Source organism: Fistularia commersonii, chromosome 31 (assembly GCF_037954325.1).
Source record: "Fistularia commersonii isolate RoL2024-O1a breed Wild chromosome 31, RoL_Fcom_v1.0, whole genome shotgun sequence".
Taxonomy (NCBI): Eukaryota; Metazoa; Chordata; class Actinopteri; order Syngnathiformes; family Fistulariidae; genus Fistularia; species Fistularia commersonii.
In genome coordinates this window covers 11,746,227-11,766,626 of record NC_141314.1, presented here as the reverse complement: position 1 = coordinate 11,766,626, position 20,400 = coordinate 11,746,227, and the positions used below count along the sequence as shown (strand labels likewise).

General features: G+C 55.6%; 1 protein-coding gene across 2 annotated transcripts in view; it reads right to left on the bottom strand.

Annotated features, from left to right (window-relative positions):
- Positions 1-20,400, bottom strand: part of tenm1 (teneurin transmembrane protein 1) — a 203,657-nt gene that overhangs the window by 43,599 nt on the left and 139,658 nt on the right. For both annotated transcript variants that reach the window (XM_086178716.1, XM_086178717.1), the window contains exons 11-21: positions 17,824-18,024; positions 15,801-15,986; positions 15,671-15,700; positions 15,425-15,571; positions 12,472-12,715; positions 11,413-11,532; positions 11,060-11,321; positions 8,660-8,945; positions 4,287-4,430; positions 3,034-3,286; positions 2,292-2,312 (exon numbers count right to left, since the gene is read on the bottom strand). In XM_086178716.1, coding sequence (XP_086034842.1) covers positions 2,292-2,312; positions 3,034-3,286; positions 4,287-4,430; positions 8,660-8,945; positions 11,060-11,321; positions 11,413-11,532; positions 12,472-12,715; positions 15,425-15,571; positions 15,671-15,700; positions 15,801-15,986; positions 17,824-18,024 — 1,894 coding nt within the window. The remainder of the gene's footprint in view (positions 1-2,291; positions 2,313-3,033; positions 3,287-4,286; positions 4,431-8,659; positions 8,946-11,059; positions 11,322-11,412; positions 11,533-12,471; positions 12,716-15,424; positions 15,572-15,670; positions 15,701-15,800; positions 15,987-17,823; positions 18,025-20,400) is intronic.

Sequence of the window (20,400 nt, the reverse complement as noted above, 5' to 3'; positions counted from 1 at the left end):
CGTCCCGGTGTGACTCCGGAGCGTCGACCACGTGTCGCCCCTCTGATGGATTCTTTCCAAAACCTTCTTGTCTTTGCAACTGGACTTGAATTTGTTCACTTGAAGACGCTTCACCCCTCACCCTACAGGATTCTTGAAATGTCTTCAAGTGAAGAAATTCAAGTCCACGTCCGAGACATGAAGATTTCGACGGGAATTCACCGTGACCTGGATGACTGAGAGCCTCCACAGACACTCTGATGGAGTCCTTACCGATCCTGTCGGTACTTCAACTCCTCCACACACATCTATGCTGTGGATGTCCAAAGCATATACAGTGTATATATATATATATATATACATATATATATATATACATATGCATGTATGTATTTGTCCACAAAGGATGGCTCTGTCCCATGTATGTAAAGTAAAAACAGAAGAAACCAAGATCCTATCATTTCAGGTCTGAGGAGACACGGAGGTGTTTCTGGCGGAGAGGACGTCCGTCAGGCGGCCTTGACGCCATGAACGCTCCGGAGAGCGAGGGAGATCCTGCGGCGATGAAAACAAACCTGTGCGATCCCTGGGGAGCCGGCGAGCTCCTGTCACTCATCTCCTCCATTAAGTGCATAACTGTTTACACAAGCCTGCACTGAACGCCACATACATAATTGAAGGCCGATCCGAGGAGAGCATCTCCGCCGCTCTCAAAGTGTAACGCCGCCGCGCGACGGAAGGCTTCGGCGGCCGCGGGTCTTCCTGCCGCCGTCGCCGTTCCGGGTCGGGCCACCCGGAGCTCAGGTGAGCGGCGGGGCCGTCACCCGAGCTCATCCACAGAGCTACCCTGAAAACCGGCCCCTGCAGAGCGTCCCGGTCCCAGACTCTGCGGAGGATTCCTTCAGACTCGCTCTACACTTTGCTGCAACTCCAGCGGGCGAAGAACAGACAACGGTTTTAAGGGAAGTACATTCCATACTGTCCCACCGCTCCCCCCCCGGAGAGCACGCCGTTTTGAAACCACGGCGGCTGATAGGCACTTTGCCGGCAAGAATGAGGAGAGAAAAGCTTTGAAAGCTGAATATGGATGAATAATTAATGTATCTGACGGGGGAGAACAATAGTATGGAATAAAAGGGAAACGCTAACACGCTGCTAACAGAAAAGCTGTTGTGGAGGGGAAACGGAGCGGGGGTTGGTGGGTGGGGGGGGGGCTGGTAAAGCAGAAACCTCCGGGGTGAGGAGGAGGAGGAGGAGGAGGAGGAGGAGGAGGAGGAGGAGGAGGAGGAGAGGGCATCTTAAGTGGCTGCAGGAGGAGCCGGCCCTTCTCTAAGACTATTGTGTGCGAAAACGCGTTTGCACGGCGCCGGGTCTGTTGGTCCGCTGGACGATAACATCGCAATATTCTGGAGAACATTCTTCAATGCTGATACATATCAGAAAGATCTGCTGGGCTCTGGGTAACAACATGGACGCCACGCCACGCATATTAACAACCTGTGTGTGTGTGTGTGTGTGTGTGTGTGTGTGGGGGGGGGGGGCGGCGTTGTGATTAGTTTATCACTTTTATCGCCATTGAATAAGAATAATATAAATATGATAACAATACGAGGGACAGTTGCCACGTCTCCTCCACGCTTGCTTCGGCCGCTCACCGGCTACATCATGAATGACACCATGCGTTATGCATCCTGCTCACATTGGGATCCTTACACTTGCACACACGCGTGTAAAGATCCGCCATCGCGACACCTCGCCGGCCCCGCCCCTTTTTGCACGGCGGGAGCGTTTGGAACGCGGCAGACGCGGAGCGGCGGAGAATATCAAAATCAGAAAACGAATTATCACACGCACAAACACACACACGCGCCATCAGCTCCATATAACTCCCGATTACGGTTTATGATTCGGGCAAAGGCAACGATATCTGTCTGACATCCTGTCGGGAGCAACGTTTGAGGTTCACATCCATGGCGGCGGCGAGGCCGGGTCATCGCCGACCCGCTCGCACTCCCAGTGATCCCTCGCCCTCTGCTCCTCATTGACACGTCTAACCTGGGCCAGGAAAACTACATGAGGAGCGGGGGGTGGAGCATGTGCAGGATTCACACGTGTGTGTGTGTGTGTGTGTGTGTGTGTGTGTGTGTGTGTTTTTGTGAGACGACGACCACAGCAATTTTCAGCAGACAAATCACAAGAAGCTGCTATGAAGTCCCGTCTTTTGGTTTTCCACTTTGTGTGTGTGTGTGTGTGTGTGTGTGTGTGTGTGTTTGGTGCAGGTATATAAAGAGGTGTTAATCACGTCCTCTCACCTGTGTCTGGTGTCCCGGTTCCTTGGAGCGAGCCATGGAGGAGCGTTTAGAAGGGAGAAAATGAAGGTAAACATGTCATTCACAGCCTCACGCAGTGTTTGAGGAAGGTATTTTGCACTGGTGGAGTGAGATTAGGGCTGATTTGGAGGCCTGCGCCGCTTCACATTAAATATTAACCTAAACAGGAAGCTTTTTGGCATTTGTTCCCCGAGGACCAGGACGTATCAAATACAGACTCCATGAAACCTCAGTCTGAACCAGAAATATTAGTCAGAGGCGCAATAATAACAGAGAATAAGGGAGTAAAGTTACATAAGGAGAACACTTTACAGGACAAATGACTGTGCAATGCCGTGGAGATTCTTCGCTTGAGAAAATACAAAAAACGGAGAATGTAGCGCCTGCAGCGCCGTCGGAGATATCATCGTCGTAATCCTCGGGAAAAGGAGGAAAAAAAAAAAGCCATCTTTGTTTCAGAGTAAAGACTGCCTCTCATCCTAAAGAGGTGGATTAAACTGCACGCGCTCGGTTTGGGCCGGGTACAAACTTCCGGATGTATCCCCGCGAGATCAAAAACCCGTCACGACTGCGGCTGCCAGCCGGAGCCCGAGCCGCGGCGCCTCGTAGCGGCCCGCCTAATTTTATTCTAATTGCGCTGGCGTCGATCCGCCGCTCGCGCTCCGGCTGGCGGCGATCCCCCGGGACGAGGGGGGGGGGCCGGGCCTCGCGGCGCCGCACTCACTTCAGCTCCAGGATGGTGCGGGTGTAGCCGTCCGGGTGGACCCTGCGGATGAAGTTGAAGTCCCCGACGTAGAGCGAGCCGTCGGGGCCGCAGGCCAGGGCCACCGGGGCGAACAGCATCATGTCCCGGGCGGCGCCGCCGCAGCTCGGCCCGCAGGGGACGCTGCGGTAGAAGCCGTTGCCCATCACCGTGGAGATGACGGGAGGCTGCTGGGACAGGAAGACGTTCTCCCCGTTTCCTTTGTGCAGGATTCCTGCGGACCAGAGAGCGGCGGGTTAAACGGCGAAGGATCGGCATTCTTCCTCCCCCGGAGACGGAAACCGTACGATAATCCGGGCCGCGGACCGGCGCTAGGAAATTCCCGAGGGGGGGGGATATCATCTGTTGTCGTAGCAACAGATCTTTCATCGTAAGCCTTTGGCTGCCGCGTGACCTGAAAATCAACAGAGGCGCGCCGGTCTTTGGCTTCGGGATTAAGGACTTTTTGACGGGTATATTGATGACCGTCCGCGGTTATCAATAATCCAAGTCCCACGTATGGATATACAGTTACAGCCCAGCAAACAGCTCTCCCTGGGAGGGCGGGGGTCCGCTTCTTTAGCTGCCAGGCAAATACCGGCCGGGTCTGGCCGTCGCTGTGTTTGCTGTTTGCACATCCCACGCACGGCTGGATGCCAGCGGCGAGGAGAGCCGGGCCTGAAAGGAAATGTTTTTACGCCGCCTCTATCTATTATTGAACAAACCCCCGGAAAACAGCGGAGCGCGGCGATCGGCCGAGAGCGGGGCGGGGAGGCGGCCCGTGGCCTTCATGCAGGAGCCTGCAGATGTTCTTGTCAGAGTAACTTCGGGGGAGGACTCCGGGACGCCGCTCCGCACGGCGAGGACCATCTGCTCCTCGGGAGCTCCCCGGGATGGACGTGAAGGCCCGCGGCCCGAGGTCACCGCTGACGTCGCTACGCCGATGTTGGTTTTCTTGACGCCACGCGGAGTCGCTCGAACGCCCGCCCTTCGGCCAGCTCGGCCGGCCGGGCGGGACGGCCCCCGGTCGGATCTTCGGCTCCCGTCCGCCTGCTGAAGGGACGCTCAGGGAGCCTGATTACCCGGTCGCTCCTCGCCACCTGAGATGATGCCACCCGGGGTAAAACTCGACAAAACGCAGGGCGATTAAGGCGCGGTACGAGTGGAGACCGTTTCCCAGTGTTGGTGAACACGAGAAGACAAATCTATACGTGCGACGGCGTGCTTCTACTCACCGCTGTGGATGTTGAGGGAATGGTGTTTGTCCAAAGACCAGCCCCCCAGGTTGGAGGGCACCAGCTCGAATCCCTGCATCAGCGCCGTCCTGCGCTCCCATTGGACGACCCCGGGGCACGACTCGTACTCGTAGCCCACCGACACTGGAAGGGAAGGCAGATGTGCGAGAGATGCCTGAGAAACGTCTCTCTCTCTCTTTCCGCGAGCTCTTTGTGAGGAGCGCTGAGAGGCCGTGAGGCCTGTGGAGAGACCTCATCAGAGCCAGATCGGCAGAGGAGGAGGCGTAATCAACAGAAGCCTGTCTTGGTGAGGGAGCCCTCAAATTAGCGTCCGGGCCTCTTCCACGTAATGACACGCTTCGCAGCTTCCCACTAAAACTAACAACCGTCGACAGCTTCTTCTCGGTCGGACAGGATTGGAGACGTTTCGGCGATCAATGGCCACTCCAGTTAGTCATCTGCGGGCGGCGGGTGACAAACGGCGAGGAGCTCCGGGAACTCCTCCACATCCAAACCCAACCCGGCCTACAGGTTCCTCACAAAGGAACTGGCTCATCCTTAAGTGCTGTAGAAGCATCCAGTCGTCTGCAGGTCTGGACCATTCAGTGTCCAGTGACCCTCCTGCAACATCCCGCTGCGTGTCGGGCGTGACGCTCTGAGAAGCTCGTCGACGATGTGGCGTCTCTTCGGGTCAAACGCAGATCGGAGGAGGTGGCATCTCCGCGGCTGGCGGAGCTGTGCGGCCGGGATCTCTTCCGAGGGGGGGGGGGCGGGGACGGGCCGGGCGGGACGGGCCGGGCGGGGGGGGCTTCGTCCCCAAGAACAGAGGAACCCAATGAAACCTCCTTGAGTCTGGATCAATACGGCGCCGGGAGCAGAGCGAGAAGCAATCTGGGCGTCTGCGAGGGAAAGCTAGGCTTTCTGGCCCCTCTCGGTCCCGTCATCTGAATCAAAACCTGATTTGTTCCGATATGATTATTCCTCTAAATTGTTTTCTTAAGGACAGGAGCCAAAGGCCGCCCGGCTCCATTGGATTCAAATTAAGGGGTGAAACTTCGCCCCGAGGGAAATCGATCGGCCGATAAAGGAACAGAAGGTGCGACCGACGCGCTGCTTCCGGTCGTCGGAGGAACTCCGGTCCGTCGGGGGAGAGCCGGTCCGGCCCGGCCCAAACCACCGGGAAAGAAACGGGAATCCGCCGTGGACGCGGAACGCCGACCCGTTTCTCAAACACGCCGGCGACAACGGCTCCCGCGGGCGCAGCCTCTCCGGGCCGAGGCTTCTGCAAGGAGCTTCACAGGTGAACAGCACCGCTGCTCCATTACAGGCAGCTGTACTCCGGAGGGGACAACACACACACACACACACACACACACACACACACATACACTCCAGACAAACACACTCAATATCTTACAGGTGAAAGCTTTCATTCCCCCTCCCGAAGCCTCGGGCTACGTGTTCACCTCAGCAAACAGAGCATGATCTCCTCTTCTCACAACCTCTACAACTATGTACCGGCACAACGTGTGTGTGTGTGTGTGTGTGTGTGTGTGTGTGTGTGTGTGTGGGTGTGTGTGTCTGTGTGGGTGTGTGTGTGGGTGTGTGTGGCTCCTCTGTGCCAACAAAGCACAAGGAACTATAGTGAGAGGGGAGAGAGCAAGAAAGAGGAAGGGGAGGACAGGAGGGGAAGCAGAGGAGATCATGGAGGGTGAAGGAAAATGAGAAGAAGAAGAGGAGGGCGGGAGGAGGGAGGAACAGAGGAAGGTCAGGCTCGGAGGAGGTTTGGAGAGGCCGGGAAAAACAGGATCAATTCCGACGACAAAAGGTGAGGACCGGGAGCGAGCCGGGGCAGATGAAACCTTAGTTCTGCAGATAAGAAGGTGAGCGGACGGATCCGGAGCAGAGCGCCGGCAGGCCGGCGGACGGACGCCGAGATGAAATCTTTTGACGAGCGCGTTCTCCGGAGCGGCCGGGATACGTGCGCCGACGAGCGCAGCCCGGCATCACGCCTGTCTTCACCACCATATGGAAGACTGGTGCGCAGATAGTGGAGGACGTCTGTCACATCTCCAGCAAACTGGACAGATTCCCCCAGAGCCTGTTCCTCAGAGCCTCAGATGGGATCTGAACAATTACCCGCTACAAAAAACGGCTGCTTTGCAGAAGCAATTTGATGCGTGGAGGTCCCTGTCCTCCAGACTGTATGTGGAGTGAAGGTCCCCGTCTGGAGGACAGGGACCTTCACTCCGCACACCCTGTCCGCTACACTTTGGTGATGATCACTGGTATGTGGTTGTTCAGACGTGGAGAAGCTCAGAGGAGCCGCACGCTGCTTGGGTAGATGTAGGAGAAGCATACGACGGGGTGCCGCCGCCGTACCAGGAGGTCAGGAGTGCTACGGGAGGAGGTGACGGCGGCGCAGAAGATGGAGGAGAGCGGTGAGATGGTGGGAGGAGCGGAGGTGTGATGGAGGAGGCCGGAGGGCTTCTGGGAGCAGCTCCGAACACCTTCCGCTTCGCCGCGGTGACGGACGGGCCGACGGACGAGGTCAGACGGGAACCTCCGTGGACCAAGACGTCTGCAGACGACGTGTCGGGAGAGCCGGGAGCCGCCGGAGGAGCATCTAGAGAGGCGGACCGACGAAGGCCGGACGCAGCAGGACCGAGGTACCTGTGCCGGCCGGAGGAACCCAAGAGGAACGCCGAGGGGACGGGGAGCGGAGACGGAGAAGAAGCCGAGGGGCGACGGAGAGGGAGGAGGAGAGGTGGAGGAACAAGAGGGTTGGAACGGGTGGAGAGAAGAGCGTCGACCAGAAGGAAAGAAGGAAAGGAGAAGACAGAGCCGGAGCAGCTGCGGCGTCTGATCTGGAGACTCCAGGACGCAGAGCTGGAGATGTGGACCTTCATCTTCAGGAGCGAGAAGGACGGAGAGGATCGGGAAGGAGGCCGTCGGAGGGACGACGCGCGGCGGACGTGGCGGAGATAAAGTCACACCGATAAAGTCACGTCCTGCCTCCGTTTTGGACGTGGACGGAGGAGGTCTGGGAAGAAGGAGGACCAGGGTGACGGGAGGGAGGTCTGGAGGAAGACCAGAGAAGAGGTTCGTGGATGGAGGACAAGAGGACAGGAAGGCAGGTGGTGGAGAGGAGAGGGTTCGATGGAGGCAGGTGATTGGCTGATGTTTGGATGGAGGCAGGTGATTGGCTGAGGGTTTGATGGAGGCAGGTGATTGGCCGTGGTGGCCCCTGAAGGGAGCAGCCCAGAAGAAAGGAAGAAGAAGGATCAGAAGATAGGAGCACGTGGGCACCTGGGCTGCATTCATCAGAGGAGACAGTGGAGACAGGGGTCCAGTGTTTGGAAGCTCCCTCTGTCTCACATCATCTCCCAGCGGAGGAGAGAAGGTGAGAGAACGTCCAGCTCTGGCTTGAAAGCTGCCGGGTGACGACACGTGACAGCAGAAGGTCACTGGAAGGTCTTGGTCTCCACAAGACTTCAGGATCCTCCTTCTTAACCAGGTGTTTGTGTTTTCTGCTGCTGAAGATTCCACATCCTCATCTGCAAAGCCAGTCGCTGAGCACCTTCTGGGATTCTTCTCCTCCATCTTAAAGCACACTGGGTTTGTAACTCACTCCCTCACATAGATGTGCACCCGTTCCCCCTCTCATAGTCTTCATATTATGGGATGGCAGCAGCTGCAGCAGCAGCTACCGGCACCGGCAGAACCTGGTTCCTGGGCGTCCTGTAGGAAGAACCCACCTCTGCACATGAACCTGTCAGTGGAGAAGCTGATTCTGATCGGACGACAGTGCATGTAGATGCGCGTCGATCCCGTCCCACCGCTCGGCGGACGAGCTTCTCATTAAAACTGGTTAGCATAGCGACAAGGCTTCGGATATGACTTTCAGCAAAGCCGAAGAGGTTGATTCATCATCCAACCGGATGTTTGCTCTTCACCTCAGGAGGTCACCGTGAACTCAAGAAGGAGAAGATTTCACGGCTCTGCTCGATTCGCTCGCCGAGTGACGTTTTCAAATTTAACCCTTGAAGCCCAGCTGTCTCCACCTCCACCGTTTGACAGGTGGACCCGTCAGCAACCCCCGGCAGCTTCTCCACTCCAACCCTCCAACTGTCCAATACGGACGAATCCACGAATGCATCCGAAATGTAAACCCGGTCTTAACTCCCGAGCGTCATCCGAAACCGCGGAGGAGAAGGACTTCTGACCCTTCTGACTTGCTGGAACCTCCGTTCCTTCACAGTTTGACCTCCACGTTGTCCCTCCCGGCCCTCCACGCGCCGCAGGCGTGCAGGAGAACGCCACCGCCACGAAAAGACGAGCGGGTGATAATCGGATGTAGGGATGGTACGTACCGGTGGCGTGGGTGAGGCCCCAGACCTCCTGGCCATAAACGTCCGTCTTGTTCCACAGCAGCCTGTGGACCAGCCCCGGGCCGGCGGGGTACCAGCGCTGGTACAGCCGGCCCTGGACGGACGCTCGGACGTGCACCTTGGACAGCCCGCCCAGGGGGGACACCGGGGAGGACGGGGACGGGGGCGTGAGCAGGATCCGCAGCAGGGACAGGTAGCCCGCCGAACGGGTGCTAAGGTAGCTTAGCTTCACGAAGGAGCCCGGGATGGAGATGTCTTCCTGCACCGCCTGCAAAGACGTGTGGATGCACAAAGAGAGGAGACAAAGAAGAAGCGCATCAGGCAAGACATTACACATACAGCTTTACGTGTCTGCGGAGGTTCACGTCCATCTTCTTGTGGTGGCGACCGGACTAGAAGTTCTTCACTCCAAGGGATTTCGACAAGACATATTTACATATGTTCACTTTAGCAGCGTGGAGGGGAGGAGGGGGGGATGGAGGAATCACTGTGTCCAAACGGCCGGCTCCGGCACACCGGGAGGACCTCACATCCTCCACAAGAAGGACAGAAGCCAGTCGTGGGGTTCCACGCTGGTCCATCTGCACCACGCCCGCTGACTTGTACAACTCTTTGTCTGCAAGGTCACATGTTGGTGAACAAGCCAACATGAGACCGTCCGTCCCCGGCAGGCCTGGAGAAGCTGCCGGGGTGCTGCACCGCAGGAGCCGGGCCACAAACATCCTCTCCTTCCTTGACGTATTCGGCGTTCTGTGGCACGAAGGGGAGGCGCACGACACACTTCCAACCCAGCCGCCCGCACGCTCTTCAACCGTCTGAGGACGCCGGACGGAGCAGGAGCACTGAAGGCCGCAAGCTCGCCGGGAACCTTCTGGCTGTCAGGTGGAAGCGCTGCCTCCCGCCTCCTTCTCTGCTCTAACTTTAATGATGTGAAGCCGGCGGTTCTTGTTATTTCCGCCCTTTATGCACCTTGAGATCAGGAATTACAGGGATTAAAGACATTAATCAAAATATTTCCCTCCAGTCACGGTGCCCTTCCTCTATAGACCCTTTGGTTTCTCCATGCGGGCGCCGCTCGGCCGGGGAGGAGGAGCCATAATTACACACCTTTTCACGGCGGAACAATGTTGCTCTAAAAGCGGGAGAGGAAGAATTTTGCAAAAAAAATACCCACATGAAAAGAGGCGACACGGGAATCTTTGCTCGCTAAAAAGGCAAGAAATGAGAACGGAGAAATGTCAGGGAAACAAAGGCGTGTCTGAGGAGAACTTGCAGCAGAATGGCTGTTTTCAGGCAAAGGTTAGACGCCGCAGATCTGCTGCTTCAGGCCTGGACAGGAAGGACCTTTCAGAGGGAGCAGGGGGGTTGGAATCCAACCATCCATCCATCCATCCATCCATCCATCCATCCATCCATCCATCCATTCATCCATCCATCCATCAATTTATCCGTCCATCCGTCCATCTATCTATCTATCTATCTATCTATCTATCTATCTATCTATCTATCTATCTATCTATCTATCTATCTATCTATCTATCTATCTATCTATCTATCTATCTATCCATCCATCTCCACCTGCCAGAAGTGTTCTTGAAGCTTCTGCAAAGCAGCCGCCTCTGAAAGGTTAAGTCTGTGTTTTCTGAGCATCTGTGAGCGTATCTGAGGAGACCTTTGTCCGGAGGCCGGTATAGATCCAAACGTGGGCCTCCGGTCTCCCGCCGACCGTGCCGATCGGACACAGGGAGAACGTACTGCAAGTTCCTTGATCTCTGCAAAGACTACCAGCGAGGCGCTTCCATCAGAAGTCCCGAGGCTTTGTTAACGCGGCTGAACACAGTGGGTGTCGCTAAGCTGCACACAGTTCACGGTGAACACTCTGAACTCTCTCTATTTATTTGCCTGCCGCCTCCATGTCCTCAGGTGCTATTTGTCATAAGGATAAAATGTTCCTTCGTTTGGATTATTCGTACTCCCAAAACACTCAGACGCTTCTCACACCGAGCCTGAACTTTCAGGCATGGCTGTTTTGTGGATGTGAAAATGCTACAATAGGATTAGAGCTTTTTTTTTTTTTTTTTCGCTCTGCATCGCATGAAGAAGATCCGGGGCCTATATAAGTAAGTTAATAAATAAATAAGTTAACCGCATCTGTATCTACGGCGGAGAGATGAGGAAGAATCACCGGCTCGACCTCCTAATACACGGCGGAGTAGAAGGACGGCTCTCCTATTTCTATTTCTTGGATTCTGCAGAAACGAGCCGAGGTTAAGTTGCCTTGAGTCTATTTTGGGGCTTCCTTTGGATTAAACCTGGCAGATATAAGAAGATAAAAAGCCCCGGCGGGTGTGAACGTGCCGTCGGTTGTCGCCATGTTTGTACCTGTAGCTCGGGCACGGCGGGGCCCTTCTCCTGGCAGGCCCCCGTGTACCTGGGCAGCGGGTACGGCAGCACCAGGGGGTACAGGCTCAGAGCGCTCCTGACCTCGCATTTCGGAGGATGCGGTTCTTCTCGGGACATGGTCACCTGCTCCAGAACCAGGAAGTTGTTGCCGGGCGTCCAAACGGTGCGCGTTTGCGGGAGGAACGGCGGCCGCTGGAACATCAGGGTGATGGACATGGCCCCGAAGGTCACCAGGTCGAAGCTGGGGGCAAAAGACAGGGGCGGTGAGCGGCGGGAGGAGGCGGCGGGAGGAGGCGTGGCCTCCGTGGCCGCCGTGGCCTCGGCGCCCCTACCTTCCGTCCTGCCGGCTGACGGTGTAGCCGTACTCGGGGTGCTGCGGGAAGGTGACGTTGACTCCGACCAGAGGGGAGCCGTCGTGCAGAGCCACGCTGCCTCGAATCACCGCCACCCGGCTGGCGTGACAAAGACGGGTAGAGAGAGAGAGAGAAAGAGGGGCCACAGGTTTATCATGGAGGAAAACACAATGATGGTTTGAAGAGAGAGGCGTGTTGTGGAGCCGCTGCCAAACGACCTTGCCAGGGCAGAAAAAGCAGCTGCGCGAATTCTCCTTTCTTACCAGGGAGAGGAACGCCGGCCAGACTGGCGTGGTTACACGCCGCCTCCTCCCACCTTCCCACAGACCGGCATGTGAAAAAGACGCCAACTTCCACACGCCGTTTGTATTCCTGCGGCGGCGGCGACGGCTTTGAACGGCCCTCCGTCGTTCTTTGAATAAACATCTCATCTCTGTTGTTCAGGTGAGCCGCGAAACGCAGCGCTTGAATGGGGAATAATCCCCGGGCCGCTCAAATGGAGACGGATTTGCGTAGATCTGTACGTGCGTGAGCGGCGGCGGCCGGGCTCATGGATAGGACCTATCTATTACACTGGAAGTGGGATAAATGGAGGACGGGAGGCGTCTGCAGGTGGCTGCGCCGACCCGCCGCCCCCCTCCTCCAAACACCGATTGATTTCCTCTCTCTGCAAAAGAAAACAGCCTCCCAATTAATTCATGGGATTTTTCTGCCAGAGGAACAAAGAAGCGGGCGGCTGTGGGTGGAGATCTCCTCTGAATGGATGGTGGCATCTTCTCTGGACCAGACCTTCATCTGCAGAATGGAACAATCTCCTAAGGGCCTCGATCTGTTCACCGCCAGATGAGGAGATCACGCGTGTGCGTGTGTGTGTGTGTGTGTGTGTGTGTGAGTCCACACTGTGTCACACATGCACGCACGCACACACACATACACATTCCCACTCAAAAAATAATTTGAATGCATTTACACACACACACACACGTGTTGAACAAATCATCCTCCGCTCGTCTCTGCAGAAAATGGCGGCGCACACACCTGTTGTCAAAGGGCACGTCTCCGGGGAGGACGTGTGTGGCCGCCTTGCCGATGAGGAAGCGTACGCGCTGGTAGAAGCTGTGGGTGTGGGCGCCGGGAGGCGAGGCGGCGGCGGCGGCGGCGGCGTCGGGCGTCGGGCTCTGTTGCAGCAGCGCCAGCGGGTCGGCGGAGCCGTGGCACAGCGGGTCGGAGCCGCAGCTCAGCTGCTCGCAGCAGTCCGGGTCCACGCAGTCGATCAGCCCGTCTGCGATCGGCGGGGAAACAAGAGCACGTTCCCTTCTTAACGCCGCGTCTGATTCTTGTCGGGACAAACAACGAGAGAAAACCCGGGACCGACGGGAAATTATTTTTCCGGGAAAAAGAGCTGGACGAGAGCGGTCTAATCTGTGAGCGCGGCGTCGTTACCGTGAGCAGAAACCAAACGGGATTCATTACAGCATTTATCAGCGCACAAACGGACCCCCCCGTGCCGGGAATCCGACCTCAATCACCGGCATTATTTGAACATGATCCATAAAAGTCCGGGGTAAACAATGGGCTGCCGCCGCAGACCCGGCCGGCGGGTAATAGGAGCCGGGCTGGCATTTGTGTTTCCTATTTCAAGCCCGTTTCTGTGGAGGTAGGAAACAGTGCTGACATTTAAATGCATCTGACCGCGGAGCAGGGAGGTAAAGGCCAACAATATTCTATTCTAACCTTCCCCTACAAAGGTGGCGCGCTACAATGATTCATTTCCATAATATTTGCTATTTCATCTTGAAGGGAAACTATTAAATTGAACTTGTCATGTCGCTGTCAATAAAACAGGGCCTGAACCGGCGACGCGGCTGCAGGTGTGCGTTGTGAAAACACGGGGAGGCGCGGCGGCGGCGGCGGGGATCTATGTAATTCCACGTGCACGTGGAGGAAAGCAGGAAGGAAGGAAGAAGGGAAGGAAGCCTCTTCTCACCGGCTGGAATAAATGATGTGAGGAACAAAAGAGGCGTCTCCCTCCCGTCCACACGCAATAATTGAAACTCCCTTCAAACACCCTCTTATTATTCTGATGACTTGTGATAGCATCTTTCCATCTCCGTCTATCTTCAGAGACAAAGGGACGGCGGCGAGGAGGCTATGAGAGTCCACGGCGTGTGCGCCAATTAATGGCGAGAGCCGGGCTCTCGTGTCCGAGGCGGCGCCGAGCGTGGAGGCGGGGCCGAGCGGGGCGAGGAGACGCCGCTGGGGGCTTCCTGCCGCCACCGCAACACACCGGGAACGCCGCACGCCGTCAACATTAACCCCGACTCCGACGGGCATTTCTGTTCTCTAGAGTTGGATTTGAATCCTTTGGGATGCAGACGCACACGCGCAATAACATTATTTAAAACAAATAAATACAAGTCACACAGAAGCTCTTTGTTCCAGCTGACAAATGCAACACCAGCGGAGATGCTGGAGAAGCACACACACACACACACACATACACACACACACACACACACACACACACACACACATATATCCGGTATATATGTACATATATTGCAGAGGATAAAATGAAATAAAATAAGTTCACCTGATAGAGAATAAGGACATGTAAAATGGAGTTTTTGATGTAAATACTTTTCAAAAAGATAGAAATTCCTTTTTTGAATATTTCCCAGTCCTCTGAAGCTCATTACCTTTTTTATTTTCCTATCTTCTCCCCTGATGTCTGACGGTATCTCACATAAGCCGCTGTATTTCTAAGAGTTCATTTGTGAAGTAGTATTAACATTTTCACATCTTCTATTGTCTTACAGTTTATTACATTAACATGCCACGCTCCTTAATATCCTCAACCAGTAATGCAGTCGCTTAAACAAACACGGTCGAAAGAACAGAAATGCGTTCATAAAGGAAGCTGTTCGGAACAACTTTTTCATAATATAGCGGATGAATGTATTGAGAAGATAAATGACCATCGGTGGCGACTCCCGGCGGGCCGGCGGCCCCGAACACGTTTCCCTTCCTGCTGGTGGGACTTGTAAAGCGAGTAAACACCTGTAAGTCGTGTTTACCGCCTCTGAGCCTCCGTCAGTCACGCCGCTCTGGTAAACATTGTGCGGGGAGAGAGGTGATGTCGCAGCTATCGACGCCGTGCACATAACAGGGAACCCGTGCACGTTTGAAGCCCCCCGCCGCTCCGTGCGCACAAAGTCGTCAAAAAAGAACACGCCGAACCACAGCGACGCGAAACAACAAGCAAACACGACGAGCACAGAGAGGAACACGGGTGACATCTTGTTTGCTGTGGCGGATTAGAGACCCCCTCCAGAGGGCGGGGGGGCTGCCGAGGGGATTCTGCTCCAAAGCGGGGGGGACGTGAAGGCCACGCTACAACACGCCACGCGACAACACGCCACGCCATGGCACGACACGCCACGCAGCCTCAGCACCCCAGACACCTCCACATGGGCAGGACAGCAGCCTCAGATGGGATGAACACACAGCTGTAAGGAGTACGCTGCTGAGGATTAGTGACACACACACACACACACACACACACACACACACACACACACAGACACACACACACCTGTCAGCCGTCCCAAACCCATCGGACCCGCTTTGCTGTATTTAGACTTATGAAAATGTTTTTCCGAGTTCCTTTTATCCTAGCAGGTGGTATGCATATTAGACATTTAGCTGTGACAAGAAGAAAAAACTCACTCACACACAAACGCACGCACACGCACACACACACACACACACAGAAACACACACACACACACACGCTCACTCGAATGCATATTCAAAGTAATAATGACCAGCAGGACTCGACAGGGGTATCAGCAGGACGGGGATGCGGCAGGGGGATGAAGGGGGGGAACAATGGCGCCTCTCTTTGAAACAGGGGGAGTCGCTGCCAAACGGAGTGAGGGAAAGTAAAGAGACGAAAAGCGGAGAATGACAGATGATGTTAGAATATCACCTCCGTCGTTGTCTGTTCCATCACTGCAGTCAGTTTCCATGACAACGCTGCATCCAGGCCCACTCCATCCCGCCTGGCAGACACAGCGCCAGCCACTCTGCTCCAGGGTACAGCGGCCGTGCCCGCTGCACAACCCGGGGCAGCCGTCTGAAAGGAGACACACACACACACACACACACATTTTCTTTCAGATTTGTTTACGTGCAGGGCGACCGGAGGTTGGAATACAAATTGTGAATACTTTACCTTTAACCACCACATCCAGATCATGGGTGACTGCGGGGAGAAAAGATGGAAATCAACGGCGTTCGTCCGCGACCATCGTGCGTCACGAAGAACCGGCCAAAACCCTCCCCCGCGGGTGCACGGCCCTCACCGATGTTGCAGTGCTCGCCCTCCCAGCCGGGCTGGCAGATGCAGGTCCCGTCGTGGCACTGGCCGTGCTCCTCGCAGCGGGGGTGGCACGCTCGCTGGTCGCAGGCGGCGCCGATCCAGCCCTCCTCGCACTGGCACCGGCCCTCCGAGCAAACGCCGTGGCTGCCACATGGCACCGGGCACAGCTCTGCCAAACAGGTGGGCGGGGGCACGTGTGAGAGGAAAACATGTGAGAGTGTGTGTGTGTGTGTGTGTGTGTGTGTGTGTGAGTGTGTGTGCAGATGGAGAGTTGGAGCGCTGGAAGGGAAGGAAAGGTAAAAGAAGCCCGGGGGACGTTTTGCCAGAAAGAGGAGAGGGAAACGTCTGAGAGCCGTCAGACGCAGCAGGAGGAAATACAGAGGCTGAAAAGAGTGCAGTTCCTCCTCTCATGGAAGAAGGAGAGGAAGAAGTGGGAGATGAACGAGAGGAGGAAGGAGAAGACTAATAATAACGCTTAGATGATTCATATTTGCACGGCATATTAAAACAAAAGGACTGGAAATCATCGGTTTCCCTCCCTGACATGTGATCGGCTTTGGTAGTAGATAGCTTCTGTTTACCCTCCTCTTCCTCCTCTTCCTGCTCTTCCTCCTCCCTCTCTCGCTACAGTCATGTTTTCCCCCCTGTATTTTTTCCCCTCCCTCTCTCACCGTTTTAAAATGCTGGCTCTTTTCTCGTCTATTTCCCTTTCTCTGTTCTCTCCACCATCTCTCCCTCTCTCTCTCTCTGCAGAGGCAAAGTCTCATCCATCAGTAAAGAGAGCAAAGTGCTGGAGGCACAAAAAGACTACTTATCCAGCTGCAGTAAAAAAAAAAAAAAAGTTATTTCAATTTAAATATACATTGCATGAAGAGGGAGAAAAACTGGATTTAAGTCTGAGAGTTTTGGGCGCTCTATTAGAATTACATCAGCTTAGCTATGCTCCGGCAAGAATCAGACGGAGAATTGCAGGATCCTTTTGATTAAAAGCCCAATAGGTGGAAAGAGTCGAGTCGTATCTCAGACATTCAGCCGCGGCCCGTGATTATCGCCGGCTTTATCGCTATAATAAGGCGTGCGCGCACCTGAGAGCGCCCGCTAATACCAATTGCCAGCAAATGGGTTACGGGATAAAACAACCCCACACACACACACACACACACACACCTAGACCGGCGCTAAGTTAGCACGGAGGAAACAAAAGGCGGCCTGTCCTGTAATTGTTATTTTCCCTCCAGCCTGCTTCCACGCCAAGGACAAGGACGGCGCTCCGTGCACCACGTATAGCTATAATGGGCTTTCCATTGTGGCCCACAGAACCATAGAACTTCTCAATAAGGCAGAGAAGCCGGGCGGCCGCAGATAAATGAACTCTTTCATAACCAGAATGATAAAACGGCGTATTAACCAGCGCACATGTCCTGTAAACATCAGCCAGATCCCCGGCGTCGGGCCGCCGGGAAGACGTCTCTCAATGGCCTTGCATGAAAGTGAGAATAGAGATCTTTTCTTTCTTCGCCCACATTGTTTTTCCTTCAAGGAGTATTCGTGTGTGTGTGTGTGTGTGTGTGTGTGTGCGTGCGTGCGTGCGTGCGTGTGTGTGTGTGTGTGTGTACAACTGCACTGCGAGTGAGAGTACTTCTGTCAGTCAAGAGAGAAAATCTCATTTGCGGCCAGCATGGGGAGAGAGCGAAGACACATATGCATGATTGCATGCTCGCGACCACACACACACACACACACACACACACACACACACACACACACACACACACACACACACCTATGCACATGCACAAACGCACGCACCCACAAATCTATTTCCCAAAGTGGATCCAATCCATATTTGCCTCTGGTGTCAGATGCGTGCCACGCTGCACGCCAGCAGGATCTGGCCAGGTCGTGTTCGTGACCAAACGACCAGCAGCAGGAGTGATGCTCTGGTGTGTGTGTGTGTGCGTGTGAGTGTGTGTGTATGTGTATGAGTGTGTGAGCTGTGGTTTTACCCGTGTAGCAGTCCGGTCCTGTCCAGTTGGGTTGGCAGGCGCAGGTGTCCGACTCGGCCAGATAGGTGCCGTGACCCGAGCACTGCTCCTGACAGGCCGGCAGCGGGTCCTCGCAGCTCACCCCCGCCCAGCCTGCGGAGCACACACACTCCCCGCGCACACACACACCGTGACCCCCACACTGGGGGTCGACGCAGTCCACTGCAGCCGCGGGGAGGACAAAGGGAAGGGGAAAAAAAAACCAACAAAAAATAAAACAGGAATGAATCAGATGTAAGGGGAGAGAGTGCAAGTGTGTGTGTGTGTGTGTGTGTGTGTGCATGCGTGGGGGCTGTCTCATTATAATCATCAGTTCACCGAGTATGAAAGGAGTGTTCTTTGCATCCCATCCAGGAGTTAACCATCCCCGCTACAATCCCTGTATCTGTTCCACAACATTACACTTCATAGGATACTTAGAACTCAGGCTTTGATAAGGGTTGGTGTGTGTGTGTGTGTATGTGTGTGTGTGTGTGTGTGTGTGTGTGTGTGTCATGGTGGTCTGGGCTACGGCGTGGAGTAACTGTTAGTGTGTGTAATTACAGCTCTGAGCACTGAGCCAAAGCTGCTCGCCGTTCAGCTCAGCTCAGCTAAGCTGTGACGCTCAAGGTCAAACACCTGGCTCCGTGTCTCCGTGTCTCCAGGCGGGGACGAGAAGGGACGAGAAGGGACAAGAAGGGACGGGTGGGACGAGAAGGGACGGCGGGGACGGCAGGGACGGCGGGGACGGCGCTGCGGCCGTCCGCCGAATCGGCGGGTCAGCATCGAGTTAAACATCATGACTGCTCGGGGTATCACAGCTGTGTTTGTGTTTGTGTTTGCGAAGCGGCTTTCATGGCCGGGATGGAGGACCGAGGCGGCGGGTCCACGCCTGCGGAGAAGCTCCACCTCGTCTCCGTGGGAGAGGTCTGGTCTCGCCGCTGGAGCTGACTCGGGCTCGGAGGAGCCGTGACTCGCTTTAAGGAGGAAGATTAATTGGACCGCGTGACAGATGAACGCGAGGCGGCGTCCGGCCTCACCGAGCTTCCATTCCTCCACACGTGCACGGAGGAACGGAGGTTCTGCGCTCCTTCATGCATTTAGGGGAAACACATGGAAGCAGGGAAGCTCATCTCCACATGTACCGTCTTGTTGAGTGACAGAAATTCAAACCTAAGTGCACGTGATCCTGTCACAGCTGGATTCCTTTCACTGGTCCAGCTAATAGTTAGCACTAGGCTAGCCATTCGGTTCTACCGCCACAGGCCGACTCCGCCCAGGGATGTCCCACGATGCACCTCCTCCTTCCTCCTCCTCCTCCTATCCTGTCCTCTCGTAACCTCATATCTTCCCCAGAGACATGAGCGTTCAAGTAGATTTGCTTTGTTGCGAGATGCTCTTTGCTGTCCGAGTGTTGGTTATTGTGCGTGACGTTCCTTGCCAAGATGTTTGGCGCCAGCGGGCCGAGCGACGGAGGATGGGTCGGGCGCTCGGTCTCTCCTGCGGCTCAGGATGGCACCGCCGCTGAATATCAAACAGGCCCCGCTGCCAAGCCAGAAACGCCATCCCATAATTAACGATATCCATGGCGGAAATGAAAACAGACTGGAGGAAGATGGCGGCGAGCTGCCGCGCAGAGGCAGAGGTAGGACGACAGATCTGCCCTCCCCGGCGGGCCGGACGCCGAAATAAAGAGCCGGCCGCCAAAGACGGCGTCCGGCGTACTATTGAACAAGCTTGCAGTTGTGGAGCAGAAGGCACCTGCACCTGCACCTGCACCTGCCAGGAGAACGGAGCTCCCGCGGGATCTGCCACGTCTTTGACCTTTCGCCGAAGCTAAATGCTACATCCTGCGTTCCCTCGCTCTGATCGCTCGCAGGTCTGCCAGGTGTATCAGGAGGGTTGGTTTTTGCGGGGCGTCGGTCAGAGTCTCCTGCGGGTCTGAAATGGATTGAAGTGGGCCGGCTCGCCGCTGCCGCCCGTCTGCAGGGGCGCCGCCAGGCTATCAGCCGGGACGGCTACTTATATGGAAAATACTGAAACGGCCCGCGGAGCAGCGAGTCAGAGCCGTGTCCGCCGCCGCCCCGGACACGGCGGCTCGGCCTGATGCTCCACGGCGTGCCGGCAGCGAGGAAGGTCTCCAGACGTGGAGCTCACGGTTACAACCTTTCTGTTTGGATTTAAGGATAGAACATGCTGGAATGACTGGAGAACCAAGAAAACAGCTGCAACTCGGGACGATCTTCATTCATTCATTCATTCATCCTCTATGATGCCTCACGTCCTCGGGTTGGGGGCGGAGCCTATCCCAGCTGTGATTGGGCAGGAGGTGGGGTTCACCCCAAAGCGCTCCGTCACTGGCACGCAGAGACACGCAGCCATTCACCCTCTCATTCACACATCTGGACAAAGCAGGGTCTCCATGAAGCTCCTGCATGTGTTTGGACTGCAGGAGGAACCCGGAGAACCCGGAGGAACCCTCTGCACCGCCAGCCTTTATCAATGGAAGAAAAATGTACGCGTTCGCCTCCGAGATGAATCACACCGTGAGTCGAAGCC